The sequence below is a fragment of the Lepidochelys kempii genome, chromosome 16, assembly GCF_965140265.1.
Source record: "Lepidochelys kempii isolate rLepKem1 chromosome 16, rLepKem1.hap2, whole genome shotgun sequence".
In the NCBI taxonomy this organism is placed as follows: Eukaryota; Metazoa; Chordata; order Testudines; family Cheloniidae; genus Lepidochelys; species Lepidochelys kempii.
Genome location: NC_133271.1, coordinates 21,733,160 through 21,753,157, shown reverse-complemented (window position 1 = coordinate 21,753,157; position 19,998 = coordinate 21,733,160). Strand labels below are relative to the sequence as shown.

The window sequence follows — 19,998 nt, the reverse complement described above, 5'->3', positions numbered from 1 at the left end:
TGGGTCCACAAGGACCCACATCTGCATGCTCAAACTCACTGCTTCCCATCCAGAGTCTGAAGGGTGCAACTGCATGGATCTGTCTTGCATCCCCTACTGCCAGAATCCCTGCATAAGGTGCACATTGCAATGTATCCTAGGGATTACAGGGAAGCTGATACCAAAACTCTGGCTGCCTGGAATTCTTACTGTAGCATCGTCTTCAAAAACAAAAAACACAACAGTAAACTGCTCTGCAAGGCTCCACTACGTGGCTCGGCCACAGGACTGATACGTTTCCTGTGTGGACACGCTCAAATAATAGCAGTTCCAGCTGACACGTAAATGAAACTCTAAATCAATCGCTGACAACTGAACTGTAGAACAATCCCTTCAGTCAAACACTCCAGCAGACCCCTTGCTGACCTCGCATCTCTCTCGGTGTCTCGTTTTCTCCCCAGAAACTCAAATCCAGCTTTCTCCAGCACAGCAGGAACCGCCCATGCTACTCCCTGGGAGCACTAACCACACCTTGCAAGAAAGGCGAGGACAGAGAACGCTGCGGAGAGAACGTTTCACTTCCAGGCTGAGCCAGGAAAGGAACTTTATGGCTTTGGTGATCCTGAGAACGTTAGCATCTCCCTCTCTGTCCCTCTGGCTGCAAATGTAGCGCCCAACCCAGGCATGCAGGTCAGGGTCATCCTGAGCTAAGGCGGAGATCTAAATACAGTCATGTGGCCAGACTGTCAAGAAGGTTCGGCACCCTGCTGCTCCCACTGAGAACAGTGGAGAATCCCTCACCTCCCCCGACATTCAGAACAACAGTTGGTCTGAGCACTTTTCAGAGTAACAGCCGTGTTAGTCTGTATTCGCAAAAAGAGAAGGAGTACTTGTGGCCACAAGTACTCCTTTTCTTTCTGAGCACTTTGACATGATTCGATTTTCAAGTTAGGTGTTTTAGGGAGAAATCCCGATTCTACTGAAGTCAAGGGCAAAACTCCCATCAACTTCAGTGGGGCCAGGAGTTCACCCTTAGATTGTAAACTTTTGCGGGGCAGGGACTGTTCCACAGTTCTACCACACCTGCTACAGTGAGGCTTCTAGGTCCTACTGCAACATAATACATGGGAGCTGAGCCCTTTCAGACAAATCAGGGCTATCGCCAGGTGCATGGATGCATTCCTACGGCCATCCATATTACCAAAGAGTAGATGGAAACGAAGCAAAATGCCTTGGCGACGTTTTCCCAACCTTCTTACACTTGTAAAAATAGTTGGATGTTACTAACTAAAAACTGCCTAAAAGACATACTGGGATCATCTTTCCTTGCCTTCTTTTCCTGGCTTATAGCTGCCCAGTGTTAGAATATCCCCACTGGGCTTTGCATGCTAGGATGCTTCAGTAACCAGTACCCCAATTTCCATTTGCAACACATGCACATACTCTAGCTTGCTGAGTTTTTTTTTTCCCCAGCAAGCTGAGGTATCTACCATGCTGTTCAGGAAATCCCTGACCTGTTTTCAATTACTTGGTCATATTTAGTGGTTCAATTTGCCCTAATAATAGTGCCTTTTCTTTAACAGCACGATGCACCATGCTCTCATATATTGTTTAAATCAAACGCACAGAGAAAAGCTGTAAAGTGACACGGACAAATCAAAGAAGTTACCCTTGGGGACACAACGCGTACCGTAGAGACAGGTTCTGTTAACAGAAGAGCACGCTATGTTTTTCTTCCTACAACAAAGGAACAACCTTCAACCTCTTCAAATATAACCAGCTACTTAACCCGGCGGGGCGGGGATGAGAAAAAATATTTTATGTTTCACTTTTTAAAGAAAGATATAATCTATGAATTGGTGACATAAAATAGAAGGCCTGGGATCGTCTAGTCTGGCCTGCTGGGTAGCTGTCATAATTTTCACTCCCGCAGACAGGATTTGAATTTCTAGCACTGCCCACATGAGTCATACCAATAGGCCATAAATAGGCCAATTCAGTGCTCAGTATTATTATTTGTATTCTCTTAGTGCCTGCCCCAGAAATCAGGGCCTTGTTGTTCTAGGCACTGTACAGCCAAAAAGGGCAGATCCTCAGCAGGCTGTAAATTTGCCATCGTTCCACCAAGGTCAATAAAGATTTTTTACACCAATTTTACACCAATTTTACAATTTACACCAGACGAGGATCTGACCCAGAGTAAGATGGTCCCTGCCCCCGAAGAGTTTCTGGCCCAAACAGATAAGACAAAGAGCAAGAGAGAAGAAGTAGTATACCCATTTTAAAGATGGGGAACTGAGGCACAGAGAAATTAAGTGACTTAGTCTACGTCATACAGGAAGTCTGCCCACAGCTGAGAAATGAACTCTCCTGAGTCTCATTTCAGTTCCTTAACTCTCAGACCATCCTTTCTCCATGCAGTTTACTGTCTAAACTACTAGGAAAACTCCAGCCCCGTAAATATATAAAAGCCATGATAGATTTGTGTTTCATAAAATTACATCTTTAGAAAATCTGACCTAAGAGGAAAGGTTAAAAAAACTGGGCAGGTTTAGTCTTGAGAAAAGATGACTAAGGGGAGGACCTGGTAACAATCTTTAAATATGTTAAGGGCTGTTCTAAAGAGGATGGTGACCAATTGTTCTCTGTGTCCACAGAAGGTAGGACAAGAAGTGATGGCCTTCATCTGCAAAACCCAGTAACAGGCTTCCAAGGGAGGTTCTGGACACTCCATCATTGGAGGTTTTTAAGAACAGATTGGACAAACATCTGTCACAGATAGTCTAGGTTTACTTGGTTCCACCTCAGTGCAGGGGGCTCAGCTTGGTGACTTCTCCAGGTCCCTTGCAGCCCTACATTTCTCTGATTCTGTGATCTTTGAGAAGCCTGAAGACTCCCAAACAATGCTAGGAGCTTCTTGCTTCTAAAAAAAGTAGCAACTCAGAAAAACTAAACTAAAAAATGCCCATTGTGCACTTCCTCTATTGTTTTACTGCTTTGCTCTGATGAGGTTCCAGACATGTCCACAGGGAAACCACAACATCATCTTAACTGCACGTTCAGTGCTGAGCTCTGTGTCAAGGACCTGAAACTGATGAACAACAACGACGTGGCTGATTACAGCATGCTGCCAACCTCAATTTTTCCCTTATATTGTCTTTGTATTTTAAGGAGTTTTTCCATCCATCCCTTTCTTTTTTTCCCTTGTCCGTGCCTGCCGCTTTCGCTTGCTCTTCCCACATTTGTCTCTTTTTCTTTTTCCATACAAAGGTCTCCATTGACAGTTTAAAAAAAAAAAAAAACAACTGCCAGCTTGCAGACTCAGCACATAGCTGAGTGAATTTGACTCCAGTAAGAATCAAAGCTTTTATGTAGAGTGAGGCAATTGGAGAATGCAGTCTCCAAGGAGCTCTCTGCAGCAAGCTGAGGTTGCAAGGTGAGGGAGAGGGTTAACATTTTGCATGGAAAAATGCAACTACCAAATAACTGAAGCTGAACCTGAGCAGGACCCAGGTGATGCTGGTGAGCAGAGGAAAGGACTTTGAAGCGTTTGCAGCTATGATGCAGCAGTCTCCTTTGGTTGAAGGCACATACTCAATATAGTCCATAGTTTAGGAGGGCTCCTACATTCCTCGCTGATGCGCAGCTCTCACGTAGCAGCACACACCTTCAGTTGCCTAGGACACTCCATCCCCTCCTGGTGAGCTATTATTCACACTTTTGTCACCTCGTCTGGACAACAGCAATGCGATAGACCTGAGCATGAACTCTTCAGCTCTTAGGAAACTCCAGCAAGCACACAACCCTGCAGTGCGTCTCCTCAGCAGCATGGCCGACGGCACACAAATCACACCCATCCTCCGCTCTCTGTGTGGTTCCATGCAGAATACCCAGGCAAGTCTGAGGGCTCATCCTTATCTTCAAGGTGCTCAGTGACCTGGGCCCAGCATCTCTAAAAGGGCCTAAAGCTCAGAGATGAGGACTATGGTCGACAACCATAGGAGAGAGGAGGAGAGGCCGAGGGAACTGGGATTGTTTAGTCTACGGAAGAGAAGAATGAGGGGGGATTTGATAGCTGCTTTTAACTTCCTGAAAGGTGGATCCAAAGAGGATGGATCTAGACTATTCTCAGTGATAGCAGATGACAGGACAAGGAGTAATGGTCTCAAGTTGCAGTGGGGGAGGTTTAGGTTGGATATTAGGAAAAACTTTTTCACTAGGAGGGTGGTGAAACACTGGAATGCGTTACCTAAGGAGGTGGTGGAATCTCCTTCCTTAGAAGTTTTTAAGGTCAGGCTTGACAAAGCCCTGGCTGGGATGATTTAGTTGGGATTGGTCCTGCTCTGGGCAGGAGGTTGGACTAGATGGCCTCCAGAGGTCCCTTCCAACTCTGTGATTCTATGATTCTATGAAGTGATCCGATGAAGTGAGCTGTAGCTCACGAAAGCTCATGCTCAAATAAATTGGTTAGTCTCTAAGGTGCCACAAGTACTCCTTTTCTTTTTGCGAATACAGACTAACACGGCTGTTACTCTGAAACCTATGATTCTATGAACTCTGCTCCTCTGACACAATGGAGCTTCTGACCATCAGGATAAAGCTCATCTGTGCAGGAGATGGAGCTTTCTCAAGCAGTCCGAGACTATGGAACAAATTCCCACAGGACCTAAGGACCATCAAAATCACACTTGTTCCCAGTGCCAGCTACGCTTCTCTGATCGGCCCTCTCTCATGTAAAGCACAGAGCAGCATGGATATCTAAAAACAACAAATCCACCCAAAAGAAAACCCTACCCAATCAAAACTCTCCACTGCATACACGATTCTCCCCCTGCAGAGAGAGAACAAGCCACTTGTGGCAGATGTTAGTCCCATGGCTTAATGCCCAACTGGAAGGTGCTCAGATACCACAGTGATGAGAGCAGGAGAAGAACAGCAATAGAAATGCTTTTGTTTATTCATTGTCGTTCTGGGCATTTTTCTCTCTCTCCTAAAAGCACCATGCTGAATCCTAACCAAAACTTCTAAGTCACTACAGCAGCGAAGGGATCAATCCTGCAAGGTGTAAGCAACGCCTGGGAACACTGCACACTCAGAGCTCCCAGTCAAGTCAATGGGAACTGAGGACACTTGGTGCCTCCAGAAGTTGCTCAGCATCTTGTAAGATTGGGTCCTTAAAGCACCCAGGGTCTGATCCAAATCCTACTACAGTTAACATGAGTTTCTCCATTAGACTCCAGTGGGCTTCTCATCAGGCCTCAATGCAATCCTATTTAAAGGCCCGGTCTTGCAAGCTGTTACTCATCTATCTGACCCTGCTGTCAGTGGCTATATTGCCATTGATGTCAGTGTCTGCTGGATCAGACTCTTAGTCCTTGTTTACCCCCAAAGAAATCCAGAGTGTAATGCCACACCTCTGGGTGGGTCATCCGCAGGGGGCACTGAACTTGAGACTTCTGGATCTGAATACAAGAGACTTTACTGCCTGAGCTACAAAACCCAGCTCTCCTCCCCAAGGTTGTAGCAGGCTCCTCAATCCCAGAGGGTAACAGACAGCCACTCCAAGCTGGTGTGGGTTTCATGAGTAGACAATTGCAGGGTTGGGCTCTCAGTTGGCACTAGGTCTGTTCCTCATGTTCATGCTAGGACCCCCGTGAGGCACAGAGAATGAGGTGCCCGCATATGTTACAGCAGGAATACGCAGCCCTCAGAATACTCCTCTCGCCTGAAGCCCACTGCGAAATTACGGAAACTCTTGGTGTGTGATGAGCCTCTTTCTCCAGCTCTGCCCCAGTGCGCTGAATTGCCAGCGATAGCCTCCTTCTACCAGGCGTGATGTAGGGAGGCTATCAAGAACATGCTGGGAGGAAGAGCTGATAAAAATAAAACAGTCCAGATCTTCCAAAGACGTTTTCTAGGTCAGAAGACAATTCAGAGTGCACATATCCATTTAGCATACACCCCCATGCCTGGATACAGAGCCCTAAGGCCACAGATCTTCAGCAGGACTTTTTAACAGCTAAAAGCATCTCCATCTGTGCCACTTGACCTTCTGCTGGACTTCGGGTGGAATTCACCCCCATGCAGGAGACAGCAGGGGGCCTATGTATCAATACAGTCTCCCCAAATGAGGATTTCAGTGGCACATGGGCCTTGTGAAGGCTCTCTGCACAAGACTGAATGTCACCCCTATTGACTCCAAGTGTTTAGCAAAGGTCCCAACCAAGACTTGAAGATCTTCCAACAAGCTCATGAATTAAGACCTTTTAAAGGGCCAATCTATGCCGAAGGCTTTCCAAACCACACCCACACACACACCCGCACCACCAGGACAAAAGACTGTTCAGTGCCTTCCAATTTGCTATTCTTGCCAGTTTTCCAGCTACCGCCTAGATGGGTTACGTTGGAGAGAAATTCCGATCTAAAAAAATAAAAAATAAAAAGCAGCAGTAATTCAAGCAGCTCAAAGGGCAACAGCGGCTCTGACCCTGGGACTTAGCAAAATAGTAAGGAATTTGCAAGCGCTGTCATTTACGTTCAGTGAGCACAGCTTTGAATGAAACAAAGGGAAAAAGAGATCCCTCTTTATTATATGGGAGCTTCCCTAGGGACTCCCTCAACAGCAGGTCAACTGATCACAATGAGCCAATGAGGAAATCCTCCTTCAGAGGACTCCAGACACAGCTGGATTCTTTCTGCATGACTCATAGGATGAGTCACTGCCCTTGACTAGGAATGATCATTTCCCTTTTATAAAAGAGCCATGGGGTGTACATGTGGGATACGATGCCATAGGGGGAATCCCCTCTAGAGTTCTGTCCTGGAGTTTGGAACAGCCACAGGATAGACTCCTCCTCACCCCAAGAGACTCCACCCCAGGTTTTACGCCAAGTGCAGGCCAAGATGGGGCTTTGAGAGTTTCATCCATGCCCTGTGCTTACCCATGCAGTGCAGCCATGATTGGTAACGCTCAGATTGCATAGCTCAGCACTGAGTCTCAGTGGTTTGAATAAAGGAGCTCCTGATAATGCAAGATAGAACGGGGAAAACCGGCATCCCAAAAGCTAGAAGAAACTGGTGTGTTTGTAAAAGTATACGCTGGGACAAACTTGCGGCTGTGTCTGAATGCATGCATATCAGGCACACACCAGGGTTTCCCTCCTTTTTAGGGCTTGTCGAAACTTCAAAAGGCAATTCGGATTAAGGTAGCATGTGAATTAAAATCACAATAGCTATTCTGGGATAACGCCATCTGTGGACACTCATATTCTGGAAGAAGAGTGCCTTTTCTGGTTTAGTTTCATCCACTTGGAGTACCGAGTCTGGAATAATGCCATAGGTAGACAAGCCCTTATTCTCCCTTTGACATTCACAACAACCGGGACAACAACGAACTGCGCCACGAGGCTATGGTATTCACTCAACAGTTAGGATACCAAATCTAACCGTTAACGCTGCGTGCTTGCAACCCACATACACCACAAACAGAACTAGAGAGCTGATCACTCTGGATATTTTGCGAAGGAAAATACATCGTGGAATCTTTCCTCCTTTAAGAGCCTCCTGCAAACAGATTTATTCAGAAGGGCTGACAATCCCTACCCCAACTTTCCTCCTACCCCTTGCCTCGCCTCCCCCGTTCTCCAGGTGCACACATACACACACACAGAGCTAAATCGTGGAATTAAAGAGATGCTGCCTAACTTCAGCATTCATTCACCCCACTTGCATCATTCCTCTTCGGTGGGTTTTTTCACCCCCATATACCGAGTTGCACAATGTTTAGCTAGACTGTAAGCGCTGGAGTGGAAATCTCCTTCTCCATTCTGATTTCACTTGCACTGAAACAAACTGGCAGTAACTCCCTTGACGTCAATGGCTCTACGGCAATGGAAAACCATTACAAGCAAGACCTGAATCAGGTCCCTGGTCTTCATATCCATCTACCTCACACATTGTTGGCTCACTACAAATAATAATTAATACCTGGAGGAATTAAACATGCCCCATACCATCCCAATTAACATTAAGCTTAAATGCCTTAATTTCATTTTTAGTTAAGAGATCTAATTGATCCCTCCAAGGCAATTCTCAAAACTCTCCCCATGCCCTCCCTTACCTTTGTCCCCATTTTCCTGTTTTAGGTTGTAGAAACTGTTCAGGGCAAGGAATGCATCTTGGGGATTTATGGGGCTGTACTAATGATTACTCCTAACAACCATCCTGTGGGCAAATGAGGCTGTTCAAGTACAAAGCCACCATGTCTGCAAGTTGCATCAAACAGAACAAGGATCTCATGTCCCTGGAAGGATGTTTCTCTTGTCTGCAAGGCCCTTAGGTTTGGACACTTGTGGTTTTTTTTCCTTCCTCTGCCTTGGGGCTCAACACCCAGAGCAGAGCTTGTTTCAGCAGCTGTGTGGTTGGAAAGCTGCCCATCAAAGGACCTCATTGCCCTCACACTTAAGATCAGTGTCAATCACTGAAGTCAGTGGAGTCATACTATGGTGCATAATGAGAGGAGAGAACGAAGATGTCGGAGGTCACTGGCCTCTGCCACTTGATGGGTCTCACTCTGACAATGGACCCCAACCTAGACCACAAAATATTGTCATTGTACCTGGCTTTCCAGATTTTTGAGATTTTTTTTCACCCCAAAAGATGGTTGCCAGATCTTTCAACTAGCAGCAGTTACAAGAACGATAATAGAATCTGCATCACTCTCCTTCCATTTGTGGATCACAAATCACTTCACAACTATCAATTAAGTGTAAGTTTTTAACAGCGAGGATAATTATCAACTGGCACCATTTTACCAAGGGGCATGGTGGATTCTCTGTCACTGGCAATTTTTAAATCAAGATTCAACGTGTTTCCAAAAAGATCTGCTCTAGGAACTATCTAGGGGAAGGTCTCTGGCCTGTGTTATACCAGAGGTCAGACTAGATGATCACAATGGTCCCTTCTGGCCTGGGGATCTCTGGATTACTCAGCTCCCACATTCCCTCCAACATGACTTGCAAGGAAGTTAAAAAACAAACAGCATCATCCCAGACATTTTGCAAATGGATAAAATGGAGCACTCGGGAACTACGACTGGGATTTTGAAATTCAATGGGAGACAGGTGTCTAAACCTCTTAGGACACTTTGGAAATCCCAGTTGGGATGACGTGGCCACATAGCAAATCAATGGCAGACTCAGAAATGGAATCCTGACTCCCAGTCCGATCCCCTGTATGCCCACTCTACCATTCCATCTCTACAGGACACTGTTCTGCCCACTCTCCAATCATCAGCAACATAGGGCACTTGGTGACACTGTTCTTAAATTATTCCTGCATTTGATACTTGTCTACAGTATACATGCAAACACGTACAATGAATTAAATAACTATAGGGTCCCAGAGCAGTCAATAATGTAATAGGGAAGAACAATTCCCTCCCTTTCAGGAATCACTGGGGTGAAATTCTAAGCCCTGTGAGATGCAGAAGGTCAGAGTAGTTATCCCTGCTGGTCTTAAAAATCTATGGCTGAGATTTTCATACCCACCTAGGAGATTTAGACACACAGTCCCCCCTTGAAATGAATAGGTACGGTGCACTCATATTTCCTAAGTGGCTTTGGAAAAATCTCTGCCTAACAATCTATGCACAGACAAGTTCATGCTGTCTAAAGACAAATCTGTTAGAAGTGCCAGCAGGTGTCCCATCCAACAAGAAGGAATGGGTATTATAAGGGAAAAGTGATTTTTTTAAATTTATTCACTGTTATTACTCAGACTACCTGAAATCTTAAAACAAACTCGACACTCACAAATATTTACTGATATGTTATGCTTTGTAGACCAGAACAGACTGAAATCAATGAGAATCTATCCACTCACTTTAATGGAAGCTGGATCAGGCTCTCTGAGAACGGATGTTCCTATCACTAACATTAAACTTCTGCTCCAGGAAGTATCCTTAAACTTTGGACAAAGATGAAAGTGAGGTGACAGGGCGGGGAGAGGGAGAGAGACAGATGTAGGAAATAAATTGCCAAATCTCCTATTTTTAAAAACAGACCCAAGAGCTGTTTCCTGGAAAGTCTGCTCTTACAGATTTATTTCTCAAGTCCAGACAGAAACCTTGGATTATCTAAGCCATGTGTCTATAAATGGGTACTTTCACTAATGCAGAGGTATTGGAGTAAATATGCCACATGTGTATTTTGCTTATTCACATCTGTATTTATGCCAGTGCCTCCCTCTGGAAAAAAAAAATTCAAAGAGGCTGTGAGGATCATCGTACTGTTTCTTTAAATCTATAGCCGGAAGACATGCAGGGTGAGGAAGTTTTGAGGCCGGCACTCTACAAGGAAGAGGAGAAAGGGACAGCTTAGGGATAATGCTGATTTCCTAATCCTAATAAAACTCCTTATGGAGTTTTGGTGGAAAGCATTTAGTTCTGTGATTCCTTGCCATTGTCACATGACAAAGGGCTAACTCCACTTTCGTTTATTTACAGGACTTCAGACTTCACCAGACACACCAAAATTTCCTTTCTTAATATATAGTTCAAGATCCACACGAAAAAAAGATGAATCCAGACACAGTAACTACAGAGTGTTACATGGAATGCCAGGTATAGTACAGATGTTTATATGCACCATACAGAGGGAGAAATACCACCCACTACACATCCTATTAAGTTTCAAGCAGTCGGTTATACCTGGTTAATAAGGCAAGTTTGATTCTGACCGGCCCCAGGATAGAAACTTTTTATACCATCTTCAGGACTTTCCAACAAGCCACATGATTCCTCTACAAAAAGCACTTTTTTGTGGTGGCTGAAAAAACTCTCTTTATCCTCAAAGCTGTTAATCCTCATACCAATGCCACAAACTGGGAATCTAAGCTCACCTCCATGGCTGCCTTTGTTAGTGCACATACCCACTCTTATCCTTTCATCTCTCACATCTGGATCCCTGGCACATAGCACAAGGGTATGAAAAGTCAGAAAATGTGAACCACATTATCAACTCATGCCAAGACTTTTAACTGACAGATGTCTGCAGCAAACAGACTATCACTACGCTGCGACCTGTCAGAGTAACCAGGAGGCACCATGCCAATCTAATGATTAGCTTCGATTGCTTGGTGTGTTAAAAAGAAAACCGCTAAGGGAGAGTTTTTGTCCCTTTAAACAAGAAAGTTTGGGCCTTTTTTCCACAGTAAAGATTCATATTCCCTTTGCAGTTCCCTTCTGTTGGTCCTAACAGAGCCGTTATTTCTGCGTGCCCTAGGTGTAAGGGCAAAATACTTTTGTTTATAGGATTAACCTTATTATTAAAGGGCTTTTCATCCAGTAGGAATCAGTGTTGCACATCTAGGATAATTATACCCCAAATGACTCATCAGCCTTCAAACCATGAGGAGCAGAAATCAGCTCAAAGGCATAAAGAGTCCAGTACTGGAGGCTAAAAGGCCCTGATTAACAGACCTGCTTGCAACACAAAACCGACAATTCCTAAGTACGTTTATTGGAGAAGGAGCAATGCACTGAAAACCAGCGATGAAAGGGGCTTTCTCCAATCCCATGTCGACGGTTTATCCATGGTCATTTAGGGCCAAGGCAAAAATAATGATGCTGGCACCTAATAACGCCAAATACGGAGTGTGCTCAATGTTCATTGACTTTGTTGGGTGCTGAAGCCACTCGGTAACTGGCAGAATTGGCCCCTTGGCTGTGGCATTGACACTGTATTTCAGGCCACATGCCATTCTACGTGACAATGGGAAAGAGACTACTATAGGGAAGGGAGAGTGGTTTGAGAAGAGTCTGCATACTGCCCTTGGAAAATACATGGTTTCATTGAATGCTAGTCAACTGACAGATGCATCCCTGTCAACTTCTGAATGGGTCGTTTATTACTGTAGCTTGTTAAAAAAAACAAATTATCCATAAAGTTCTGTTCCAAGGTTGTATAATTCTCCCCCTTCTCGACCAACGTGTCACAAACAATGAGACCACAATGCACGTTTTCCATTGGACAACAGAACTGTCACCTGACATCCATTCCAGACTAACAGGATCATATTTCTCCTGGAGTAGCCACTCCTATCCTTTTCAACTGTAAAAATATTGATCTGTCCTAACTGGCCAGAGACTAAGAATATTATATTCTTAGCTCATTCTAGACTACTATAAACAGCCAAGGGGAGAAGCAACAGATGGTAACAAAATACTTCATAATTTCCAGAATTTTTATTTCTTTTTAAAGGTCACGCTGTGCATTCTTATTACTCTTTTCTCCACCACTAAAGGAAATGGCTGTTCCCAAAAATATTCGCCCAGAAACCTGATTCACATTTATGAGGATCTGTAAAAATAAAGAGAGACTCCAACTTTGTCTGTCAGTTAAATTTAAAGTGACACCACTTGTAAAAGAACAGGGGTCACTGTGGCTTGGAAAGGAATCACTGAGACAGCCCAGCTCATGTCACTTATGGCATAGCCTCTAGAATAAATCAACGTCTGCAAATAATTTTCTTTTCGTTAGGTTTCTTTTCCCACTTGAATAGTAGAGGTGTATTTGCTCCTGAGCAGGACAAAAGAGAAGTGAGTTTTCACTTCATTGCATTTTATTTCAGTTTTATTTTAGTCCTTTTAAGAAACTGGGATTAAATAAAAGAGGAAAGAGAACTTAACTGTGGTTGGGGGAAGTTAACCAGATAAAAGAACATTAGACGTTGCCTTTAAATGACCAAATCTGGCTCCTCCCACATTTGAGTAATCCAATATCATACCAGGAAGCTCACTGGGAATACTCAATACCTTTCACTTCAAAGAGAGACGCTACTCAGAACAGCAAGATTTCTATACACCGACAGTTATAGATGCATGAAACCTCCTAGTCCATAATGAGTTTTAGATGGACATACCTCCACACTTCTGATCCAAATCTCCCCGAAGCCAATGGGTAGTCTCCCTAAAAGCACTGCAAAGAATATAGAGACTGACAGTACGTCTAAGCTGCTATGACACTACTGAAATACATCCCTGGCTAATTGTACTGCAACAGGACTGCAAAAAACTTTGTATTCTTTCCATTTAAATTTCTGAAATTGACAAGGATTTAGCAGTCTACAAATGGCAAAAGAAGGTAGTACAGTACCCGATCTGAGGAGCTGACTGCTTTAAAAGAGGATGGTCCCAGAAAATATTCTTTCCTCTATCTAAATATGAAGATGGACATCAGATCCGGTCCTTATCCAGCCAAAGACAATTGCTCCAGGTCATAATCCAATAGATTTGCAATGCAATAGAACATCTGGGAGTAGCTCTGAGGTGATAATTATTTCTCCTCCACTGAGGTTCTATCTATAGATATTTATCTTTCAGTAAAGAATATATTTTCTACCTCACCTAAGAACTTTTTCTTGCAATTTTTGACAAGTCGCTTCCCTCCTTTTTATAAATAGGTCCTCTTGGGTTAGAATGAAGAACCTTGAAATGACAATAATTGACAATTATTCGGTTATGGTCTGAATCCCCCCATGACTTGTCTTGGTAACACACAATCTGTTAAATAGTGGTTGGGCTTCCAAAAGAACTTATGCAAACTTCAGAATTAAGGCTGAAGCTCAGACAGACTGTATTAAATGCTTTTACTAGTCAGTAACATTGGAATCTCAGTTTGACATTAGCTGCCACCCATTCAGTTGGCCCCAACTCTCCTGCAAAACTCCATCATGGTTCCTATCTCACCTTTTAAAATCATCAAAGTGGCTTTGCCCCCAAACCTCCTCTTATTCTTCCTCCCACAGTACTGTAAAAGGAAATCAGAAATAAATATTGCTCTTTAGTATTTGCCGACCACAAACATCTGCAGGTGCCCTTTAGAGTCTCAGTAGAGTTAAGCTATTGTAAGTTCAAAGAACTTTCAAGATAGATTCATCAGTATTCCTCTATCCTGCCTATGCATTCCAGAGTTAATAATTGTGAAAGTCAATATTAAAATTAACAAAAAAAAAAACTTCTCAAAAAGTAAGTAACAAAATCAAGTACTCAGTCCTCGCTTTCTAGAATGCAAAAAAGGTGACTCTTGGAGCTATTGTTTTTGCCCCAACAGTTGCGTTTTGTAGTTTCTCCTTTACCAAACCCAGCAACAGTGATTTGGAGGGCGCGGGGGGATGCAAGATTGAATTAACAAAAGTACAGGCAGCATACAACAGAGGGCGTAAAAGTTTCTAAAAGCAAAGTTTGCAAAAGCTTTTTGCACCAAGATCTCTTGCTTTGATACGGGAGAGAAGAGAACCGATTATTTCTTGACAAAAGTTTGCTCTCTTCCAGCAGAAACTATGCAAAGAAGAGACGTTTACAATTAATTCAAAATATCTGTATAGGGAAACAACAAAAAAGTCACTAAAAATACATTTTGATTCTTTTTATTTAAAGTGAGCCTGGCAACTGGCAGATCTGTTTTAAGGGGTGGGGGGGGGAGATTGTGTTTTAAGTTAAGTTTTCTCCCTTGTATGGGCCCCCTGACAAATGGCATTCACAGGACTTGGGCAGCTAGAATTTTTTTTTTTTTTTGGAATGCATTGGGTAAGAAAAGACAAATGTTTTGCACAGCACAATAGAAAGCAAGCTTTTCTTTCTTGTTACAAGTTTTCTGAAGCCTTCGGGCAGCTCACCCATATATTTGCTCCAGACATAGATGACATGCACATTAGTCAACAGCCATCATGTTTTAACAAGGCTAAGTTAAATAAGGGAGAGAGAAAGCTGTTTCTGTAGCCTGAAGGCAAACTATTTATTAAGGACACAACGAACCATATAAACAAAAGTGCCTTACCCGCTCTGCTTTGAGAAATTGCATAGAGTAGAAATATTGCTATCGTTTTGGTCCTTATCCAACTTCTTCTTTTCCACCTTGTGTGTGTATCCATGGTCCACAATAAAAGGGGGATCAGCTTGCGTAGGGGGTTGAGCAAATGCTCACACGACCTTAGGTCTGGGGTAGAAAAATCAAAGGAAAAGCCTCAGACCCCCCTCCCCCCAGAAAAAGCAACTTTTATAAAGCCATGAGCTGGAGGTTTGTGTTTGATTGCTATTAACTAGGATGAGGGTCTGAACTTTCTCTGTGACTGTATTTTTGTTTTGGCTTGTCTTGCTTTCTTGGTATAGCAGGTCCTTCTTCGCTTCCCTTCCGTCTCTCCTCCTCCTCTTGGTCTGATTCTTCTCGGGCTCCCCTCTCAAGTGATGTCCCCCTTCCCTGACTAATCGAGGAGTGGAAACTTTTTTTTCTTCCCTTCTTTTAAAGCAGATGCGAGAGATTGTCAATCGAGATCCCATGCAGCAAATCAGAGTTTAGGAGGCGGCGGAGCTCTGCCCCCTTCTACTGGAGTCCAGGAGAAACGGGGGGGTGGGAAGAGGGAAAGAAGTTTTTAAAAGAGAGAGAGAAAAAATTGAATGTGTGGCATGGGGAGATTTTTCTTCCTCCCTTCCTCCGGCAGCCTTGATTTCTTTCCCAGCCTGTCTCCAACCAGATCCGAGGGCTGCACGGGAGGCAGGTCCCAGCGGCAAGTTTGAATGCAACCAGAGACAGGAAATCGAGCTGTTGCAAACAAGTTGCGGCTGTCCTGGGCTCTTTTGCTAAGTTAGTCCTTCGAATTCAGCGCGTTCGCGGTCAGTGCGTGGGAGATGTTGCAGGGTGGGTTGGTTTGTTTTTCACCCCCGGCACCAGGAGTCCAAAGGACTTACAAGAAGCCTAAAGAATTTTTTAATTCTGGGTTCAGTGTTGCTTGACTCTTTGTGCTTCTTGGGACAAGCGGTAACCAGTGTCAGAGCAAAAAGAAACAAAATTGGAAAGGCATAATAAAAAGCAATATTTTTAGATCAGTTGTAAAAGATTGGTTTGCAACAGGTTAACAGGGGAGTGGGTGGAAGGTGAGTGGGGATGTTAAATGGAGGAATTAGAGAGAGCAGATGGTGGAAGTAATATCTTCTATTGGACCAATTTCTGTTGGTGGAAGAGACACGCTTTCGAGTTTACACGGGGCGCTGGGTAAGCTTGACTCTGCTGCCGACAGAAGTTGGCCCAGTAAAAGATGTGACCTGGCCCAGCTTGTCTCTGTAATATCCTGGGCCCAACCGGGAATCAACAACCCTGCAAACAACAAATGGGGAAATGGGTTTTCGCCATCACAGTTATGAGCCCAGCAGCTAACTGAGTATGTGAACCCTCAGCCACCAAGTTCAGTGCGGCCGGACCCTCGTTGGCAAATGGACTGAGGAAGAAAGAAACCTTTGAAAACCCTGTGAAAGGCATTAAAGCTTCTACATGCCCGTAGGGCTGCACTTATTACAGGTTGCCACTGTGTCCAATAAAACGCTTCTCCCACTGCTGCTGCTGGGACTCACTGCTCTACAGTACACCTAGGTTGTGTCTATGCCCACTGGGTGCAATCCTGGCTCCGCTGAAGTAAACGGCCAAACTCCCATTGACTTTAGTGCGGCCAGGATTTCACCCGCAGACCCTGGGACTGACCTGTTTGGAGATCTCACCCTTTGTCTCCATGAACTCACCACGATCGTCCTCTGGCAAACCTCCCATTGATTTGCTGGCTTGTGGAGTGGTCCCTTCTGTATTAGACTCAGATCTTTCTTCTCTGTCTAGGTATTGATATGATCCCTGGCTCTGCTGTAATTATGCAATACTGGTTTGCTGACCTGCAGTTTATAGTCAGAGCTGGTCAACTCTGTGGTAATTTTGCTGTTGGCAGTGTAGTTTATGCATTTTAGAGCACTGTGCTGGGAGCCAGGACTTCTAGGATCTGTTCCAGATTCATATGCTCATGGACATGTTACTTAACCTCCGTGCCTCAGTTTACCCATTGGGACAATGTCTAGAATAATGAAGGCATATTGAGAGGTTTAGATACTTACTGTTTGTAAAAAGCTCTTTCCGGCATGAAAGGGGTTGGGGCAGTGCCAAGTATTATTAATGGGCCAGACCAGGGGTGGCCAACCTGTAGCTCCGGAGTTGCATGCGGCTCTTCGGAGGTTAATATGTGGCTCCTTGCATAGGCGATGACTCCGAGGCTGGAACTACAGATGCTAACTTTCCAATGTGCTGTGGGCTACTCACTGCTCAACCCCCTGCTCTGCCCCAGGTCCCGCCACCACTCCACCCCTTCCCTCAAGGCAGGAGGCGTGGGGAAGGAGGGGGAGGCGCTGACTGGCGGGGCTGCCGGTGGGCGGGATGTGCTCGGGGCTGGAGGGGGGTTGTGGATGGGGGGCTGCTGACATATTACTTTGGCTCTTTGGCAACGTTCATTGGTAAATTCTGGCTCCTTCTCAGGCTCGGGTTGGCCACTCCTGGGCCAGATGGTCCCCTCCAGTGACACAGGCAGAAAACCCACCAGATCTACAGGAGTAAGGAATGGGAAAGCAGCGATTCCTCCCCACACACACCTCAGAGAAGGTGCCTCTGCACAGGCTGGATCCGTGGGAAAGGGCTGGCAGGTAGTGAGGTTGGTAAGATAGCAACTCTCTAGGGTATTTTCTTCCACTACCAAACACAAATGGATCATGTCAGCATTCATATAGCTGCTTTCCCTTTCTACAAGTGACCCCTCCCTAAGGAAGCTTCAGGGGAGGAACTGCCAGTGCGACCCACAGGCAACATACTGTCCAGGGGTTATAGGGTTCCTATGAGAACCTAGAGCCAGTGAAGGGAGGCAGGACTTGTGCACACATCCCCTAAGATCATGTGCAGTTTGAGGGATCTCATGGTTTAGGGAGCATAATCCTAGGTACCTGAAGGAATCAGCACTTTCTCTTGTCCCCTAATTAGGAGAAACTTTGTGTAGAAGGTGAGATGGCCCACCATTATTGCACTGATAGAAAATATGCCAGATTTCCCTGTTTCAGAATGATTGCCTCTAGCCCACACCACGAGTTACATAAAGGTTCTAGCATCTGTGTTGGTTTTTTTTTTGTTGTTTTTTTGTTTTTGTTTTTGTTTTTTTTTTTGTGGTGGTGGAAGGGCTTATAATATATTTGGCCAGGTTGAAGCTTGATTTAGACACCCACCGCAGCTGTTTGTCAATTGATGTCTGTTTTTAGCCTTTGTTACAGCTGGCTTGACTCAAAGCACAAGAAGGTCAAGTGACTTGCCTGAGGTTGCTAAGAGAGTCAATGGCTCATTCCAGATTAGGGGGTGGGATGCTTCTGGCCTGCAGTCCTCTGGCCCTGATTATTAGAGTGTTGATTAGACTACACTGCCTCCTTTGAGAGATACTTAAGATCTTACTACTCTCCGGAAAGGTTTTTAGTCACTAGAGCAGTGAGGTTCTGGAACAGCCTTCCAGAAGGAAGAGTGGGGCCAAATAACCTATTTTTAAAATGGAGCATGATACATTTATGAATGGGACTATCTGATGGGCTTGCCTGTGATGGGACTGGACTGGCTGACCCCACAGGTTCCTTCCTGTCTCATGGCCTAGCTTCCTGTGAAAGAAAGCGACAAGGCTGAGAATGAGTTGGACACAGAGCGTTTTCTGAAACACTGGGAGTTAGTGTTGATGCCCTGGAGTATTCAGTAGGTCAGAGTAGCTCCTGCCCCCTTTAATATAAAAATGGACACAAGTCATTTACAGCAGCTTTTACTGGCAGTAGTAACCGCTTGCTGGGCATGTCCCTCTGGTTGCCAGAAGCTGGGACTGGACAACAGGGCAATAATTGCCCTGTTCTGGTCATTCCCTCTGAAGCACCTGGCACTGGCTGCTGTTGGAAGACAGGATCCTGGGCAAGGTGGACCATTGATCCGACCCAGTGGGGTCATTCTTATTATAGTAGTGACGAGAGGCCCCCATCAACACTGGGTGCTATTGTGATAGGTGCTGTACCTATCCCAAACAGCTGACAGTCTAACAAGCCGGACAAAAGGATGCAACAGAGGCCACATCTATAGGACAAGCTAGGGGTGGGATTCCTCATGTACACATACTCCTGCTAGTTCTCATGGCACAACAGCCGCGGAGGCAGAGCTGACCTGTGCCAAGGGCGTATGTGTCTGTTTCAAGCTGGTTTGTTCTTGGCACGGCTCCACTAATGCTCCCCATGCTACCCAGCGGCCACTCTGTTATTTATACCCGCACTAGCTGGATGGGAGCTGGCATAAGTATGTAAACGAGCCGGGGACTCACACCCCTCGTGCATAGTGTAGATGTAGCCGTAGAAGCAGGGTGATCATGGTGATGGTCGGCCCCTGTCCTTCGTTGCTGATGACCTGCGGGGCTAGGTTTTCCCTACATTCCAACCCCCCTTGCCCCAATCAAACTGGAGTTGCCAGCACACAAGTTCCCTGAGAAACAGGACACTGGGGACAAAGTGGCCTCTGACTGGAACGAAGGATTAGGTGAAACGTGCGTTAGCTGAAATCCCTTGATGCATTAGCTCAAAAGAGTGAGAAATGCTTTGGATGGAGCCAGGTGTAGGTTTGATAAGATGCCAGTGATACTTCCTCCAAAATTATTCAGATGCAACCCCCTTAGTTAATGAGTAGGTGCTGACTGGACAAATTAAGAGAATACTGTTCAGGTACCTCATGGGCGCCTGGAGCTGTTGGTATTTCAGGAGAGGTGTCACATCTACAGCCTTAAAAATCCTGGGGGCTTTCAGAGCATTCAGCATACTTGTGCTGCAGCAGCAATAATGGTAGCCTATGTTTATATTGCTCCTTTCCTTCTGAGGGAAAGTGCTTTAGAAATGACAGACATCCTAGACAGGAATTACCTTTCCTCACCGCTGATTTGCAGCTGTCCCTGGGGTGGAGCTCAGGAGCCATGTCACCGCTCACAGCAACACTCCGCAACAGTATGAGCGGGGTTCACTTCCCCCCCCCTCACCCCGCTCATCACATAGTAATGGTGAGAAGAAGAAAACAAGCAATATATTAGGGCATTCTCTGTGTAACTAGGACACTTAGAAGGGTCAGCGACCCCTGTGGTTGCAAAGAGCCTCCTATGGCA

At 45.0% G+C, this 19,998-nt stretch overlaps 1 protein-coding gene across 2 annotated transcripts in view; it reads right to left on the bottom strand.

Moving 5' to 3' along the window:
- Nucleotides 1–15,496, bottom strand: part of COL5A1 (collagen type V alpha 1 chain) — a 249,106-nt gene extending 233,610 nt beyond the window's left edge. For both annotated transcript variants that reach the window (XM_073313982.1, XM_073313983.1), the window contains exon 1: nucleotides 14,817–15,496. In XM_073313982.1, coding sequence (XP_073170083.1) covers nucleotides 14,817–14,910 — 94 coding nt within the window. In that variant the 5' untranslated portion in view covers nucleotides 14,911–15,496. The remainder of the gene's footprint in view (nucleotides 1–14,816) is intronic.
- Nucleotides 15,497–19,998: the final 4,502 nt, after the last annotated feature.